This window comes from Sinocyclocheilus rhinocerous, unplaced genomic scaffold, assembly GCF_001515625.1.
Source record: "Sinocyclocheilus rhinocerous isolate Xijiao unplaced genomic scaffold, SAMN03320098_v1.1 scaffold1160, whole genome shotgun sequence".
NCBI lineage: Eukaryota > Metazoa > Chordata > Actinopteri > Cypriniformes > Cyprinidae > Sinocyclocheilus > Sinocyclocheilus rhinocerous.
In genome coordinates, this window is record NW_015635060.1 from 725626 (window position 1) to 743453 (window position 17828).

Here is a 17828-nt window from a genome sequence, read left to right on the forward strand (position 1 = left end):
CTGGTCTATTTAACACCTGGTCGAAATTATGCATGGGCTTTGTGACAAAAAGCCCATTAAATCTTCGCAGTATTCAAACAATGTTTTTTTTTTTTTGTCAATGTTTTATTTTGTTACCTTGTACCTCAAAGGTCCAGCTGTGAAGTACAGGTCAATGATTCTTTTTTTTTTGTTCCTTAATCATTTTCGAGATATAAAATGGAGTAAAACATTCTTTGACAAGTGGTTCAGTTTTCTTTTGTGGTGTTTTCCTTTTTGAAAAAGAGGGAGAAAAAAAAAGTTCGGCAAAAGGCGGGATCGAACTCGGATTGATCGCGTCAAAAAGCCAAGGACATGCGCTTATCCATCTGCACCACTGGAGCTGATGTTTTTTAGCTGCTTTTAACTAAATATAAATATACACTCCGTATTTTTTATTCCAGAGTAAGGGCAATTCATACAATACATTTAAACTGAGCTACTTTAATACCATCTCCGAGTTATTTTGTTTTCAGAATTGTGATTTGCTTTGCACTTCTCAGTCACCGTAGCTGTCTGCCTCCAGCACATTACCACATGAGGGCAGCAGTGATTCAATTTACAGGACTGTCTCTCTTCTGTTAAACTCAATCTCATGTGTCTGTGGCCATTCTCTCAAGATCTGTCCTATCTTCAACAGTTTTAAACTATTCTCTGAGATAATGTCAGTGGAACAGACATCATGAAATGCCATACCTCAATCGTGAGTACAACAATAGCCAGGGCACCAGCAACATAGATGTACATCTCAAAGTAGTCCACAACCGCTGAATAGCAGCCCTGCAGATCCAAACAGAAAGTAAAAAAATTTTATTTGTACAATTTTGTGAAATAATGCCATTATATATACATGTTGTCTCTAAATCTAAAAAAAAAAAAAATCTCAAAAAAGTGCATACGACTTGTGCACTATATTTTGCTGTGACCAGTTCATTGAGTTTGAATGAGTGACTGAATCATTGCTTTGATCTCTTCCTTTAGTTTTTTTTTCAGACTTTTTTTTTTAGTTCATTTCAATTTTTCAGACTTCTTACAAGCAACAACTGATCATATTTTCATTTATACTTTCAAACAATCGCTTACTCTCACTTAGAACAAAACCAACCAATATTTCAGTCTCTTAATAGAACAATACAGCTGAACAATTGTTATGTTGTTAAACAACAGTACAATTGAACAGGCTGCACATTTATTCTCACAGTCTCTTTTTCATTCCTGTCAAAAATGAAATATGGTGCCATCTTGACTATAGTTACATCTAAATCTAGAGGATCTCTAAGGCATTAGACATACAAGTATGACTTTTGTTACAGCTGCTTTGAAAAAAATGTGACTTTTGAACTGTACTGGACAATTTGATCAAGAATCAAACTGACTCTGATCTGATATCAAACGAACATCTGACTGAAGGAGAAGATTATCAGTGAACAATGATTCAACAATGAGCCTTTTCTTCACACAAGACTATCAAATTACTCCAGATGACTTTGAATACAGCACACAAGTCATATGGACTATTTGATAGTGTTTTTTTTTCATAATTATGATGTTAAACAGCTGTGAAGTGTGTAAACATTTTTCAAAATGACAAATGTTCTATTTTACAAATACACTCATAAGGGTTTGGAACTACATGAGGGTGAGTCAACTTGTAACTTTTTAATACAAGTATGCATGACTAGAGGACATCTGTCTAAAAACCCATGCGGACCCTTACTTAAGTTTTACTGCCCCTGCTCGCTTTCACAGAAACTCTCACACGCACTCACATTCCCCAGACACTGAGAACATGGAAAAGCACTAGTCAGCATTGGGAGAGCTGAAGCTGAGTGGTAACCCTATTCCTCTTTTCCTGTTTTTCTGCTCTAGTTAAATCTGAGCTATGAGCTTTTGAGCAGGCAGAGGGGATGTGACGTATACAGAAGTACGAGAACCCACCTTGTTGTTCCGGTATAGCATGCTGCCTGACAGGCATTCCTCCCTGTTACTGAAGCCTGCTTCTCCAAGATGACTATTCCTACGGCAGCAGGCCTCAGGCACCACTTCACCAGGGTTTATAAACCTGAAGATGCTTTCCTCAAAGTCTTCTGGACTGTTCACTCCACAGCAGTCAAACTAGAGGGATACAGAGGATCCAGGCAAATATTAGTTAAAATAAGCTCATTTTTGAGGTATTGATGGGTCAAATAAGTTTGGTAAACATTGATTCGCAGTAGCTGAAGTTTAAGGAACAAACAAGACCTACTGTATTCATAATGGCGTTCCACGTTGATGTGAAGACATCAGTTTTGTTGTAGCCTTGGTAGTGTCTCTTCAGTTCCTTAGTAAAGTATTCTCTGGTCAGCTGTACACGCACACACAAATTAAAATATTAGAGATATTAGCAGCACGCCAACACTGAAAACATGAAGCTGCCTCAACATGTTGGACATGGTCACTCACATGTTCCCGGAAGATGAAGGCGAGAATGGCTGCCGCCAGCTCTGCCAGGAATATAATGAGGATCAGCATGAAGAACTGCAGAGAGAGGAGGATTTTGTCACACAGTCTGTGTTTGGGTCAGACAACTGTATTTACTAAAAGACTAAATCCTGTCTGTATGAATATAACTGCTATGAAACAGGACTGTATTTTGCTACACTCTTAAAAATGGTGGTTCTCTAAATGGGTTTGCACAACAATGCCATAAATTAATCATTCTGGGTTCCCCAAAGAACCTTTCAGTGTTCTTAAAATAACCATTCATTTCTTAGTGTGAGAAACATTTTAATAATTTAAAGAACCTTTTTCCACTGTAAAGAACCTTATGTCCAATGGAAAGGTTTTCAAGGTTCTTTATGGAACCATAGATGTCATAGATGTACTGTATGTAGCCTATGTGTCAGCAGCTTGAAACATAGTGTCCTCCAATATACTGTGACTCACAAAAAGCAGCAAACACTTGTTTTCTCGTATGGCTCCGCAGCAGCCCAGGAAGCCCAGCAGGAAAAGCATGCCCCCCATGGCCAGGATGATGTAAACGCCCGTGAAGAGAAGGGGGTTGGCTGCCACTATCTCCCTAAAACCCGTGGGGTCCACCACCACCCACACCCCAACACCAAGGAGGAAGGAGCCACCCAGCTGTGGAGATGGAGAGATAAAGAAAAAAAAGCCATTTAATATTACTATATTACAGTTTGTGTTATTTTTCATTTTTTATAAAGCAAAAAAGAAATCAATTTCTTCTCATTTGCATGAAATGCAAAATTAAAATGTCAATGCATTTATTTAAACTTATACAGTGTCTACAGTAAAATTAGGGAGGTTTACCTAGGGTTGATAAAGGGGCTATAGTGATTTTCATATGTCATATGCAAATAGTTTGACACATAAAAATTTGAGGAGTAACATTTAAAGGCATAGTTCACCCAAAAATGAAAACCCTCATGTCATTCTAAACCTATATGATTTTTCTTCGTGGAACATATTATGAAAAATGTCTCAAAATGCTTTTTTTGTCCATACAATGGAAGTCAATGGTAACCACAACTGTTTGGTTACCAACATTGTTCAAAACATCTTGATGAAATTATGAATTTTGGGTGAACTATCCCTTGAATGATGCTAAAATATTGGTCCAGGCATACAAATCTCAAATTAATCTTCATTGTGATTGGATCAGTTAACATGGGGCCACGTCACACACCCTTCACAACATCCAAAAAAATGTCCTACCTATTACAGAAAAAAACAAAACATTACAGTTCAGCCATTCTGCATCTTCCCCATTTCCTATCCAAGCATTTTGGTTCAGTTTTTGGCAACAGTAGGTCTTTTAATGAGGGTTTAAGACTCTTCAACAAAGGAACATTTTTGTTTTTATGGAAAATATATTTTTACTTAATCATCAGTGACTGAAAAGCCTTGAACAAGACTGAAAATCTTCAGAAAGTCTAAAAAAAAAACTCATTTCATGGATTTTCAGTAGCAACTTTAGTAATTTTCATTTAATTTTCACAGTATCCATATTATTATTTTTAGTGGAATTTAATGTTGTATGATAAAAAAGGTCCTTTAGCTCCTTGTTATAATCATATTCACATACCATAGTATTTACATGGTTACACATCAGATAATACCATTGGTATTTTAGTGAATTAGTAGAATTATTTCAGATAAAGGATATTACTAATGGCACAACATTATTACATTCAAGACACATTCTATGAAAGCAATATGCAGTAATATCCACTTAACATCCTATAATAAAATAACACTTTTTAACATGAACTAAAAAAGATAATGATTGCTGATTATTTTACAAGTGCAGGATTAATGATTATGATAAATATGAAAAATGATCATGCACCACAAACTGCTGAGTTGTATGCACATTACTTGGTAAAGTGAACACAAAGGTTAACGTGCTACCGAGCAGAGAGAGAATACTAATGGGCTCGACTCCTGAAAATACATCATTTTTGAGTAAACGGCTACTGAAAGTGAACGCTTCCAGAGAGGAGGGGGAAGGTGAATGGATAGAGGAGCTTGAGGAGTTTTAACAGGCGAGTCAAAGACAGTCGAGTGGGGGCTGGGAAATGCTACTGTTCCTTTTGCAGCTTCCCACAATCCTCTACCTGTCAAAGTGATACCCTTCCTCCATACCATCGTTCATAGACACACACACACACACACACACAGACAGATGAAGGTTTGAGCAGACACCAGACTGGTGATTAAGCAGCTCAAGAAGCGTGTGTGTGTGTGTGTGGGTTTGTATGGTGGGTTTTGAGATAAGAGTCTCACAAAAAAACATGTTCCTCAGTCTCTCTCTCCTGTGAGCCAAACCTGGGATTCTTTTCATGGATGGCATTAGCAATGTGTCTGTCAAGCGGAGTCCTGTCACAGCAGCTATTTTTGTCATAAACAGCTTGACTGTATCACTAAATTGGTGTTTTAATAGTTTTTAGGGTTGAATAAATATGAGCAGCTGTTTTCGGCTTATTAAATGGATTTCAGAGAATTATATTAGCATTTTTGAACAAAAACAAGCTATTTTATTGTTGGCGTTGTACTTACGCGTGTACATCACATTATTCTCGCTGTTGGGATATAATTAATTCAGACAAACGAAATGAGTCCAAATCTTTCTCTGTCTATGCCAATCCCACAGTGGCCATTTATATTGTCAACCTAGATAGATGATCAAAGAAGCACATGCTGTCTCTTCCCTCCTTCTCTCCCTGTATCTTCCCCTCTTTTGCTTTGAAATGTTTAAACAAGTAGTTGTTCTGCTACAAATCTGTGAATCCTAACAGTCTACAGGCTGAATTTTGGGGGAAATATAAAGTCAAAGAATATCTTTGTGAAAAATTAGTACACTTTAGCATACTTTTAAAAAGAGCAACAGGGCTAAAGGCACACCTTAAGAAAAAATGTGCTTTTCACTGCACCTAAAATTATAAAAAATATAAGTTTGTATTAAACATTAATGGAGCAACAGATTTTGTGTGAAAATAAACCATGCAAGTCGTTTATTTTGTTTAAAAATCTTATAAATGTATGAGGTGGCAAGGGAGGCACACAGTATTGATACAAATACTTAAAATAATGTTTTTTTTTTAAAATAATGTCTAAGTTAATACTTGTTCAAAACAATCACTTTAGCAAAGTTTGTACTATTTTCAGCTTATTTTGAAAAATAAAATAATTATTTTTTGTTTAATAAATATACTGTCATTAAAATATGTTAATATAAATATATATATATATATATATATATTTTAAAATACAGAAAGAAAATCATAAAAAAAAAAAATTCTGAAGAATAAATATGAGCAGCTGTTTTTGGCTTATTAAATGGATTTCAGAGAATTATATTAGCATTTTTTAACAAAAACAAGCTATTTTATTGTTGGCGTTGTACTTACGTGTGTACATCACATTATTCTCGTTGTTGGGATATAATTAATTCAGTCAAACGAAATGAGTCCAAATCTTTCTCTGTCTATGCCAATCCCACAGTGGCCATTTATATTGTCAACCTAGATAGATGATCAAAGCCACTTTTTTTACCCCAAATACCATACTTTTAAATATTCTTTCGTTATTTAAAAACTGTTGCTTTAATTATCAATTATTGAAAATTGTTAAGAAGACCTTTGTCTCAATTCCATTAATTTTAGTGATTCTCATTTGCTACTTAAATCTACAACATTTAAAAAAAACATAAAATATTAGATCAAGTAAGCACAGAATCAACTTTGCACTGCTGCGCGCGATCGCGTCAAGGATCAGCCAAATATACACGTGCATCTTGAAAAGCGAATGTTCTGGAAAGTGCTACGCCAGGTTTTTGTGCCATCTAGTGGTTTAGAGGAAAATAATATAAAAGGTGCCTTTTACCCCTGGGCGCCTTTAGCCCCGTTGTACCGTTCCCAGTCCCAGAAACGTAGCAAGGACATCGGTAAAACAGTCCATGTGATCAGTGGCTCAACACAATTTTGCGAAGCTACGAGAATTCATTTTGTGCACAAAGAAAACAAAAATAACATAATTTATTCAACAATTCTTCTCCCCGAGTTACCGTCTTCCACCATTTTGGAGAGTACCACTACGCATGTGCGCGCTTTCCCCTGAACGTAATTAACGTAATCAGTATTGTTTACGTTCAGGAGAAAGCGTGTGCATGCTGAACGTAAACAACGCTGATTACGTCAAAACAGACATGCGTCATCACGCGCATGTGTTGTTTACATGAAGCGGAAGCAAGCGCATGCGTCATAATACTCTCTCCATAATGGCGGCGCGCCGCTGCAAACTGGATGAGGAGGAGAAGAATTGTTAAATGTGACGAGTGGGGCGGGGCCGAGAACCGTCGGAACAGAGCGAGGCCGGTGGAGTAAGTGATAATGCACAACACCTGCGCCACTCACCGGTGGACTGTTTTACTAATGTCCTTGCTACGTTTCTGGACCTTGATCGTGGTAGTAACCTTGCTGTCTATGCAGGGTCTGAGAGCTCTCGGATTTGATCAAATAATACAAATTTGTGTTCTGGGTTCTTACGGGTTTGGAACAACATGAGGGTGAGTAAGTAATAACAGAATATTCATTTTTGGGTGAACTAACCCTTTAAGTTTAATTAAAAAATATTAATTTGTATTTCTGAGTGTTTGTCAACATCAGACACATAAATACTCACAAAGATAAGGAAGTTGAAGACAAACATGAGGTACTTGATGCAGCTGAGGCAGTCTCCTTCCATGCTCGTCCCCCTCGCTGAAGCCTCCCCGAGCCCCTTGGAAGAAAAACAAACATGGCGTCATCTCTGAACTTAATCAGAAACACTCACAATCGAGCCTTTCATCTACATATTGACACTCGGCACAAAAACATTTGTACTAAAGCACTGTCTAAAAACTTAAAAAGTTCACACAGTTTGTACGACACTGAACGAAGTAATGTTAGCATCAAAAAAGGCTTTTCAGCAAAATCCCGTATTCAAAGTGCATTCAAACAAGGTGAATTCAGGGTTCCCATGTGCATACTAAAACGGCCATACTATTTTTTTTTAAAGGCACAGCCTCCCTTTTAGCGTAATTAATGATGAGAGGCTCTTGTGTTTCAGCATCCCTCTACCTGAAAAAGCACTCTCTGGGATGAAGGCCTATTATGGCGCCACTTTCCTTAAATGAAATGGGGCCTTTTTCATTAGTTCTAGGAGAGCGCTAACAGCCAGCACTGGCAGACCTACCCTACCATTACTCAGACAGCACACAGAGGGTGTATTACATGAGGGTGTCATCCTTAAATACATGTTTGAGTGCAACCTTATCTCGCTGTGCAGTGCTAATACCACAAGTCTTGTTGCAAACAACAATACATGATGGATCGCAAGCATTATTAATAGATATAATCATAGTGGTGAGAACTCTGTGGAAGAGAGAGGCCAAGGAAAATCACTTGTGTGTTGACTTGGAGCCAGAACTAGAATGTGGCTTGATGACAAGTACACTAACCATGACCTTTCTTTTTGTTTCCCCCCCCCCCCCTCCTTCTTGTTTTCTTTGTATTTTCCTATCTTGTCAGATGCAATCCCATTATGCTCTGGCGGAACTTTCTCAAAAGAGGTTTTTGGCTCTCCCAGTGTTGTTTCTTTGGCTCACCCTGTATCACCCAAAGTGGTTTCCTAGAGCTCTATAGATCTTTATTGAAGAGATGAGTCTACTGTATATCGGTCAAAAATAGAATCATCTACATCAGGGGTTTCAAACTGGACTGGAAGGGGGTCCAGGGGAAATTTGAGAGGTATAGCGAGGGAATGAGAGCAAGAAAGAGAGAGATGAAAGGTATTTATACTTGAATGTATGTATGTGTATATCTATGTCCATCTATATTTACATTACTTAAAAATAGATATTTTTAGAGTTGTCAAAGTTAACTTTAACTTCATACATTAAATAAATATGTTCAAAAACACAATATTATTAACATATTAACAAATTTTAAATATTAGTTTCAATTTGCTTTCTAAAAAGTTTTTTTTTTCAGTTTTAAAGGTGACATATCATGAAAATCTGACTTTTTCCCGTGTTCGAGTAATCAGATCCCTGGTGCATCTAACAAACCAGAAAACTTGAAAAAGAACAAGCCTGTAAATTTTTTTGGTAAGCATTTCTCTTCAAGTTTGTAAAAAATGAGCCACTCAGATTTTGCTCCCCCCCGTGACGTAGAAAATGGATATTATTATAATATTACCGCCCCTTAATCAGCAAGTTTCCACCCATGGCGAAAGTTCGAGCAAAGCATGCTAACTGTTCTATCTTTGGCTGCACCGACGAGCACAGAATAAATTAAGTATAAATAGATCTTTTTTTAAGATTTATTTTTGCCATTTTTGTCTTTATTATGATAGGACAGATCAGAGCTGACAGGAAGTGAAGTGGGTGAGAGATGGGGGCAGAATCGGGAAACGTCCTTAAGTCGGGATTCGAACTCGGGAGGCCCATAGCGCAATGGCGCTGCATGTCGGCATGCTACCCAGGCACTGACTCTTCATAGTTTCTGAGACTGAAGACAATAACAGACCAACGCATCCATAATCAGGTTTCATTTTATTTCACAATTTGCATCCATGAATGATTTTACAAGTGCCAAAAAAGCCCCATAAAACATTTTATATAATAGCTATGTCATCATTTGATGCCCCTTATGGAAAACAGCAACACATTCATCAAAAGTGCAGAAATATCTGAAGCAAAGCAAAAGTGAGGCCAGATCAACAGCATGTGTGAGTATGAAAGAGACTGCTGCTTGTTCTCTCACAGACATTAGCTGACACGAACACAGTCAGCAGCACACACAGAAAGAAACAAACACACCTTACCCCCACTGTCAAATAAAACTAAACCCATACAACACTCTTCAGGTGATATACATTCACTGCTATAACATCACAAAATCTTCTATTTTTGTTTTACTGACCGACAATCTAGAGGAAAAGTAATATTTCTTTGTTAGCATAATGAATTTTTCAGACTGTGAAAAACTGCAGACATACAATCTCAAATTAACAGCAAAAATGTAGATAAGAACCTTACATTTGGATGGGATTAATTTTCATAAATGTGTTTTAGATTCACAACTTCAATAATGCTTCACTGCAGGGTTTCTATCCAGGAAATGTGGCAGTTACTGTAATGATTCACAAGCAGAGGTCAATTGTAAGGCGCTCATTAGTGCAATTGTTTTTCGTCCGTATAAACTTCGCATTTCTGCAATACAGAGATTGAATGCTTATGCAAATCAGTTTTCATGTGGTAACAATATTTTTGTTTTTATTCTCTGTAAACTTCGCACTCCTGCAATACAGAAATTGAATACTTATGCAAATCACATCTTCTCTTTCTGCTAAGAATATTTTCTGAAATAAAACAATGGCATATTACAATAATTTTGAGTCTAATACTATGCAATATATGCACTTTTCCTGTATTACGTGAAACATTGGAAGAGGTGTACTATTTATTATTTTCCTACACAGTTAAAAATTTTTTGCCTGTTTCGGTGGACTGTTTTTGTGCTGAAGCAGGTTATGAAGAGGAGGGGTAGCTCAACTCTAATAAAATACAAAATAATATTATATGAATAATACTCATTAATACTTAATTTTTTTCTTAACAAATTTAGAAAAATCTGATCAAATCTTTTACAATAGAACTACATATTGTTTAGGTAGTAATGTTGTTTTGAAACAACACCTGTAAACTGTAAGATGACCAAAAAAACTTTATAGTTCTAATAATGCAGTTGTAACAAAAGCATTGCTTTAGAAAATTATAAACCTCACATTTCAGCCTTTAAACAATTTTTAAGCAAGGAGACAAGGGAAAAGACAAAATTATAAATCATTATGTATTTTATATTTCAAACAGAAGATGGGCAAAATGAAAGTGCAAATTCACTCTCTGACAGTAGGGTGCATTTGCCCCCAAAACACACACACAAATAAAAACCTCCTTGGAATTTTTATGTATTTTCTGAATGGCCTATTTCAATGTCAGAATGGTGAACTTGTAAATATGCATTGGCCAGTAAGTAATCACCCTAGAAACTAGAAACCACGTGAAAGCCTTAGCAACCACAACCATACCTCAGTTTTAAGGCAATTACACTCACATATCCCTCGGAAAATGAAAAAAAAAAAATCAAGTTCGCAAGCTAAAAGTCACTCATCCTCTCTGAGGTCTTCCTTTAGAAAACCACACTTTTTTAAACAAATAGGTTGAAGAGACTCACCTTGAAGTTGACACTTTTAACATGATTAATCCACTGTCTGGTTTAGTCATTCTTACCCTACTAACTGGGACAGGATCATTAGCTTAAGGACAAGGACACTATGTGCTGGTCAGCTCTCCCCCATCAGCCATGAGCTTGCATACGTAAAGAGCAATATAGCATGAAACACAGGATTCACAAGATCACTGAACTTCTTCACCCTCAGTGAATCAGATGACTGCTAATTGTTCTTTTTAATGCACAGCTTGAACAGCTAGTGACAAATACGCTATGTCTGTGTGAGTGTGCGTACATCAATAGTGCTCCATTCAAGAAAATTCAGCAAATCTAATTTTCCGTGTAGACATTTTTATAATACATGTGAAACTGGAAAACATTCTAGCTGTGTTAGGGGAAGGGGTACGACAGCATGGTCTACCCAGCAGGCATATATAGTCCCTTAATGAACCTCCAATTAGGGCAGAATAAGTCACATGATTCTCAGCTTTGAAGTCTGCATAAGTTAAAGCAGTTACAGCATGTTCATAAAGAGGGCAGGTACCTCACATGTATCAGGGAACATAGTAATGACTAACTGCCATATTTGGCTGTATAATTAATGAAAACTTTAGTCTATAATGAACCTAAAGCTTTTAGTGGTCCATCAGTGATCATTTGGATAAGACAAGTGATAAGAACCAATGGATTTCTTGTCGTTTGAAGGAGAATTTAAATGTTGAATTGGACACAAAAGGCCTGCAGTGCCAAAGCTCATTCATTAGACCAGCTGACTCAAGAACAATGACCTGATTTAGATATTTAGAAAAAGCCTCCAGTGAAACCAGAAATATGACTTATGTTATTCAGACAAAAAAGGGGTGATCGCAAGTATAATGTTGCTTTTATTAAAAAATTCAGTAAACAAGATGTTAGTATTGTGCGACTTACATTTTAAGAACAATATTATTGGTTACTTAGTCTGTTTTTGCTCAGCCAACATAAATAGAGCCAAATAAAGCGCCTCTGAGCAACACAGTTTCTGAATGAATAGGCATTTATGAATGAATTGGTTGAATGAATGATTCAGTGACCAAGGCTGCATCCGAAAGCGTATACTATATGAGTAGGTACTTCCTTTGAATAAGTACTTCATGACCATTTAAAAAGTATGTTCTATTTAGTATGAATGTAATTCAGCGGAAGTTATTTCGCTTCACTACCATTCACAAATCCTCTCCTGTGGCCTCATGGGATAATAAAGCATATACGCACTGTATATGCACTTCAGAATCTCTGCAGAAGCATCTGGGTACTTTTGCCTACTTTTTCACTGTTTCATTCCCCTGTTGAAAAAAACCAGCATATGCTGGTTAGGTATGTTTTGAAGCATGGCAGCTGGTTGGAGGTGGTTTAAATTGGTCCTTAGTAGTTGGTCATGAGCTGGTTTAAGCTGGTCCTGAGCTGGTTATTCTTGCACACATTCACGTCTTGCTCTTGCGATCTGCTTGGAGTCGATGGATGGTATAAAAACCTCTCTCTTCAGCGCACTACGATCCCCTGTTACACCTGTCTACTGCCCATCCTACCAGATGTGGCTACATCTTTTTGTGCTACAGTGCGGCCGCGGATCATCATAAGAGGCGCTAATCTACGAAAACTCGAGATCTCTTCATAATAAAACTTTCATCTTAAATGATTTGGACCCCCAGGTGCTGTCTCTGATATCACTATTAATCTAGATTCTGTCATCAAACATTCATCCTTTTGCTAAAAACTTAGGTGTGAGTTTTGACACTGAACTGAATGTTGAAAAACAGATAAGTGCTGTGGTGAAGAGCAGCTTTTTTTCAACTAAGGCAAATAGCCAAATTAAAATCTATGCTCTCGTTTAAGGATTTGGAGATAGTTACTCACGCCTTCATCACTTCCAGACCTGATTATTGCAATGCGCTTTATATGGGTCTCAATCATTCATCGCTGAATCGCTTGCAGTTAGTCTAGAACGCGGCCGCGAGGTTGCTGACTGGTACTAAGAGGAGAGAAAGCATTTCTCCTGTCCTAGCATCTCTTCATTGGTTACTGGTGCAGCATAGGATCCATTTTAAGATTTTATTATTTGTGTATAAAGCATTAAATGATCTAGCCCCATCATACTTGTCCGAACTTCTCAGCTATCAGCAATCCTCTCGCTCTCTCAGATCCTCTGATAAACATTTCTTGCATATACCTCGCTCTCGCTTGAAATTTAAGGGGGACCGGGCTTTTTCTGTAGACTATGGAACAGCATACCTCTGGACATTAGATCTGCGCCTTCCCTTCCTGTTTTTAAATCCCGCCTGAAGACTTATCTGTATTCCTTGGCTTTTGGATGAAATGTATGTTTGTGTATGTTAATGTGTTTTTGTATTGATTATGTGTTTTTGAGTCATTTCTTTTTATTCTCTTAATCTCTATATTTACTGTATTTGTATATGTACAGCACTTTGGCATACACTAGCTGTTTTTAAATGTGCTATATAAATAAACTGACCTTTACCTTGACCTTGACCTTGGTTATGAGCTGGTCCTGAGCAGGAGCTATTTGCTTAGGACCAGGACCAGCACATGACCAGCTTAAACTAGCTTATAACCAGCTCAGGACCAGCTTAAACCAGCTCATGACCAACTACTAAGGACCAGCTTAAACCACCTCCAACCAGCTGCCATGCTTCAAAACATACCTAACCAGCATTTGCTGGTTTTTTTCAACAGGGGAATGAAACCCCTGATCATTAAGATCATTGTTTTTCAACAGGGTCCAGAATACTGCTGTGTTTTTGAATAAATCGGTTGAATGAATGAATCAATGACTCACTCATAAAGACAGTCCCCTGATTAGTTCCTAAGTAGGTCAGCATTTTTGACTGAACTAGTTGGTTGAAGGAATGATTCAATGACTCACTAATAAAGACTTGTTTAATTCCTTAATGAATCAGCGTTTTTGAACAAATCAGTTGAATGTTTGACTCAAGTAACTTTCTTATAAACACAACCACTTATCAACTACTGTCACTTACTGGCATATTGAAGTAACATTCAGAAAGAGTCACTGAAAAATGACTAGACTAGACTGTCAATCTCTCTGGAACATGCAAACACAAACAAGTAGGGTAATACAAATGTGAATAGTCCCAGTCGGGGCTGGCTCCAGACATGGGCAGGGGTTGGCTGAGCCCACCCAAATGACTGTCTTGCCCACCCAATCAGAATTAGATAAAGATTGCGTAAATTTTTTTATGCAGTGATTAAAACCAATCTGAAGCGGACTGTATTTTGAGAAGTTTAAGATATAGCTGGAGACTGCCCCAACAATAATAAAATAAAACCAGAAAATTTTATTTAGCTGAATGCAAGGCGTGCTGAATTCACGCGGAGCTTCAGTTTGTTGCAGAAAAGCAGAGGCATGTCAACGAGCGAAAACGGGCAGAAATATTTGTGCGCTATCACGGGGAGTTATGGGAAGTTTAATAGGCTACATGAATATGTATCATAGCCTACCACTGAAATTACCTGAGCAATTTTAATGTTCTAAAAAACCCGCTCATTCAATAATGTGCATTCATTGCATGGGCGGGGCAAAAGCATAATATAAGCGTCTAAAATGCATGTAGGCTATACAGTTCAGTTGAAAGCTTACCCCTTTTGGCTTGCTGTTAATGCTGAATGTAAGAATGAAAACTGAAAGTAAAGAGCTTGTGCGATGAAAGTTGCGTTCGTTACTATAGCAGCAGACTGTAAGAAACATAGCGTTCCCCTTCTATGACGTAAATGACCAGTGCTGCAAACTATTCGACTTTTTATGTCAAAATTCCGCAGTTTTGAATGGAAAGTAGGTCTGTCATTGATTCATAGCCTAATTCATAATTATGACAATAGCATTTTTCTGTTTTGCGATTTCAACAATACAACTGAAATTGAATGGGTGCATATTTTAAAATAAAAATATTATTTGCAGTCTTTTTTCTTCTTTTAATTTATTCCCCTAAATCCATTTAAATAATTTATTTAGTTCGTTTTTTTAAATAAGTACCATTACCATAGAGGTCTGGTCTTTATAATTTATTTAGTTAGTTTTTTTAAATAAGTACCATTACCATAGAGGTCTGGTCTTTATATTTTCCTCAAAACAATTAGTCCCCCCAATGTTCTAGACATGATTACGGCCTTGTTTGGTATAAATAAAAAAGTTAGTTGAAAAGAATCACCAGTATTGAAACAATGATCCAGAGAAAGAGAACAAAGAGGGCTTTTTTTGTTTGTTTTTTTACTATTCAATAAAGAAAAAAACTTTTATTTTGCTGTGAAAGTGCATGATATTCTAGGCTGCCCATGAAAGCTTTTTTCAGTGTACATATAATATAGTTAATATAGCAATATCTACAGTATAAATATCTTCTAGACTATATGATGATATGATGATATCCACCCAGGATATCTGCCAGCCCACCCTTCTATAGCCGTCAAGAACCGGGCCTGGTCCCAGTGCTGTAGGACTGATTCACTACTGTTGTGTAACTATAATAATTGGCATTCAAGTGAGCTACATTTACAATCGCACTTGGTTATTGAACATCTGATGTGAGATTGTGAGTAATAAGTTTTCTGAAATGTTCTGTAGTGAGAAATGAAGTTCATTACAGAGATAATTTTTAAGATGCAGGTGCAGGTTTCAGATGAATAAAGCCACTTCATCTTTGTCAGTAGGTCAATGAATGCCACATTCACTGAGGAGAGAAACCCAGTGGACTTGGGGAAATGGCCAGTGCTGGTGAAGTGAAGAAAATTAAAGAGGAAATCTATAGAAAATTGTCAACCTGCAACTTCCTGTATGAGTTATGACTGCCAAGCTATTCGATATAATGAATTTACTACTGAAATGCTGAATGAGGTCAATACAAAACCAAATAACTTCACAGACATCACAACTGAGAAACATGTTGTTAGGTAAAGAAACACCGTTTAAATGCTTCTGCGATCCATACACTTGTATCTGCTGCTCTGGTGAAGTTATCAATCCCATATGGAGAAGATCACTAGCTCAGCAAGATCGATAAGACATTGATCGGTTGAAGTATTTCTCTTTTTTCTTCACAACCTCTTTCTGTTTTTCAACAGTGTGGATTTCTCGTCCCACAGTGTGTGTGATCACATCAACACTAGTTCATTAGTACAATAGGGATTTCCCATGACACTGGACTTTCCCTTTTTATTAAATTAAACCTTAAGTCACTTGTACCGTGTAATTGGTTATTTAGGCAACACTTTCTTAGCATTTCTCTAAATTATTCAATCCGCCAAGTGACGTACTTATAAAACAATTTTGTGTTCTTACACATGTTACCCTTTAAGGATAATGTAATATTTTTGGTCTTGAAAAAGCAGTTGCACAATCATTTGCTTGGTCAATCAAAAGCATCCCACATTGCATAAGAATCTAATATAAGCTGGGCAATGAATGTCCAAAAGTGAATGAATTTCCATTTAGGGAATGTTCCCAGGAACTCTGAACCTCAAAACCGCAAATAAAATGGAAGAAAACATTTTCCACAATGACAATGGATCTCTGTCCTCATCAGCCGGCTAAAGATACATCATTGATTAACAGCACAGGAATAGAGAACTAAAACATTTCATGCGAATGTTTGCGACTGTCACTTTTGATGACACGAACAACAGCAATTGATGGCAGTGCAACAAAATTTCAACGGTATGCTAATGAGTTGTGTGGGAATGCAGTGATTCGCTAACTGGTACAGCAACCAACTAAAAAATAGCTTCCAGCAACAAACAGTATGAACTTGTCGACTTGAAGCTATTTATTCGTTGTCAGTGTGAATGGGTCCTAGTTATTTAGTGTAGGTCAGTTTGTTTCCTACAAACATGTGTGGTCAAACTGACCTGACCTAAAGAGTGAAGTTTACATTAGTGCTGAATTGTTATGTGAAGGGAGAAACACACATGGACAGTTGGACCACAAACACTGTGTTCGGCATGTCAACGCAAAATAATCAAAAGTCCACAAGTCCTACAGGACAAATATCTTCTCCCCTTTTTCTCACCTCTTTCCAAACATCACACAAACTCAAGAACGTGAAGTTCAAACAGTCCACTCCCCCACATTTGAGCTCTGAAGTTCATGTCTTACATCTTGGCTGATGTTGGAAACAGGGAAAATTTATTTTTGCCAAGAAGATATATATATAGAACCACAAAGCAAAAGGGAGGGATTTCAGCATATTTTATGATGGTTTGACTTCTACAGTCTAAGCTAAAATTGTGGGGGTTGGGATAGGTGGACAGTCCTTTGTTTCTAGATGGGTGTCTGGTGTATCCACTTAACACCAGTTCCTGTCAGAGCAAACACTGAAAGCAGCAGCCTTCTGCAGATGGAGCACAGCTTGGACTAGCGTTTGTCTAATGAGTGATCACTCACAGGCCTGTCAAACATGCCATCTGGAGGAGGACCTCTGGTCTGCTGTGAAATATGGAGTTTGTTGACGCTCTGTGTTGAATCAGTCCCTTAGTGCGTATGTTTGGTGATGACAGTCGTAAAAATAAATGCAGACAGAAGATGACAGTGATATAGTTATTAGAAAATGCATGGGAATTTTAATCTTGGTATGCATTATGGAAAGATGCATTCCTTCAAGCAACATTACATTTCTGAAGAATTTGCTCCACAATAAACATATTAACTCAAATCATGTGCTTCTTCCAGTGACAGAACTCACAGAACAGACTGTTCGTTTTTTCTATTTTTTTCTAACAGCCTTATGTTGAAAGATGTCCTAAATAGGAAAAAGATCCCGGAATCTCCAGGGTACACCCATTACACAACAAAAAGGGTAAAAAATGTCTTATTTGATTTTTAATCCACTGATCCACATCTAAGCAATGTGGGGTAAGATGTTGCCCCCACATTAAATTTTCCTCTTGATCATGCACACACACACACTCGCGCACACACATACACACGCACGCATGCACACACACACGCACGCACGCACGCACACA

At 37.3% G+C, this 17828-nt stretch overlaps 1 protein-coding gene across 1 annotated transcript in view; it reads right to left on the reverse strand.

The window, feature by feature from the left end:
• Nucleotides 1-656: 656 nt before the first annotated feature.
• LOC107746572 (tetraspanin-18-like) overlaps nucleotides 657-17828 on the reverse strand; it is a 41158-nt gene continuing 23986 nt past the window's right edge. The window contains exons 3-8 of the mRNA XM_016560833.1: nucleotides 7201-7296; nucleotides 2944-3138; nucleotides 2461-2535; nucleotides 2264-2362; nucleotides 1957-2133; nucleotides 657-798 (exon numbers count right to left, since the gene is read on the reverse strand). Coding sequence (XP_016416319.1) covers nucleotides 661-798; nucleotides 1957-2133; nucleotides 2264-2362; nucleotides 2461-2535; nucleotides 2944-3138; nucleotides 7201-7296 — 780 coding nt within the window. The 3' untranslated portion in view covers nucleotides 657-660. The remainder of the gene's footprint in view (nucleotides 799-1956; nucleotides 2134-2263; nucleotides 2363-2460; nucleotides 2536-2943; nucleotides 3139-7200; nucleotides 7297-17828) is intronic.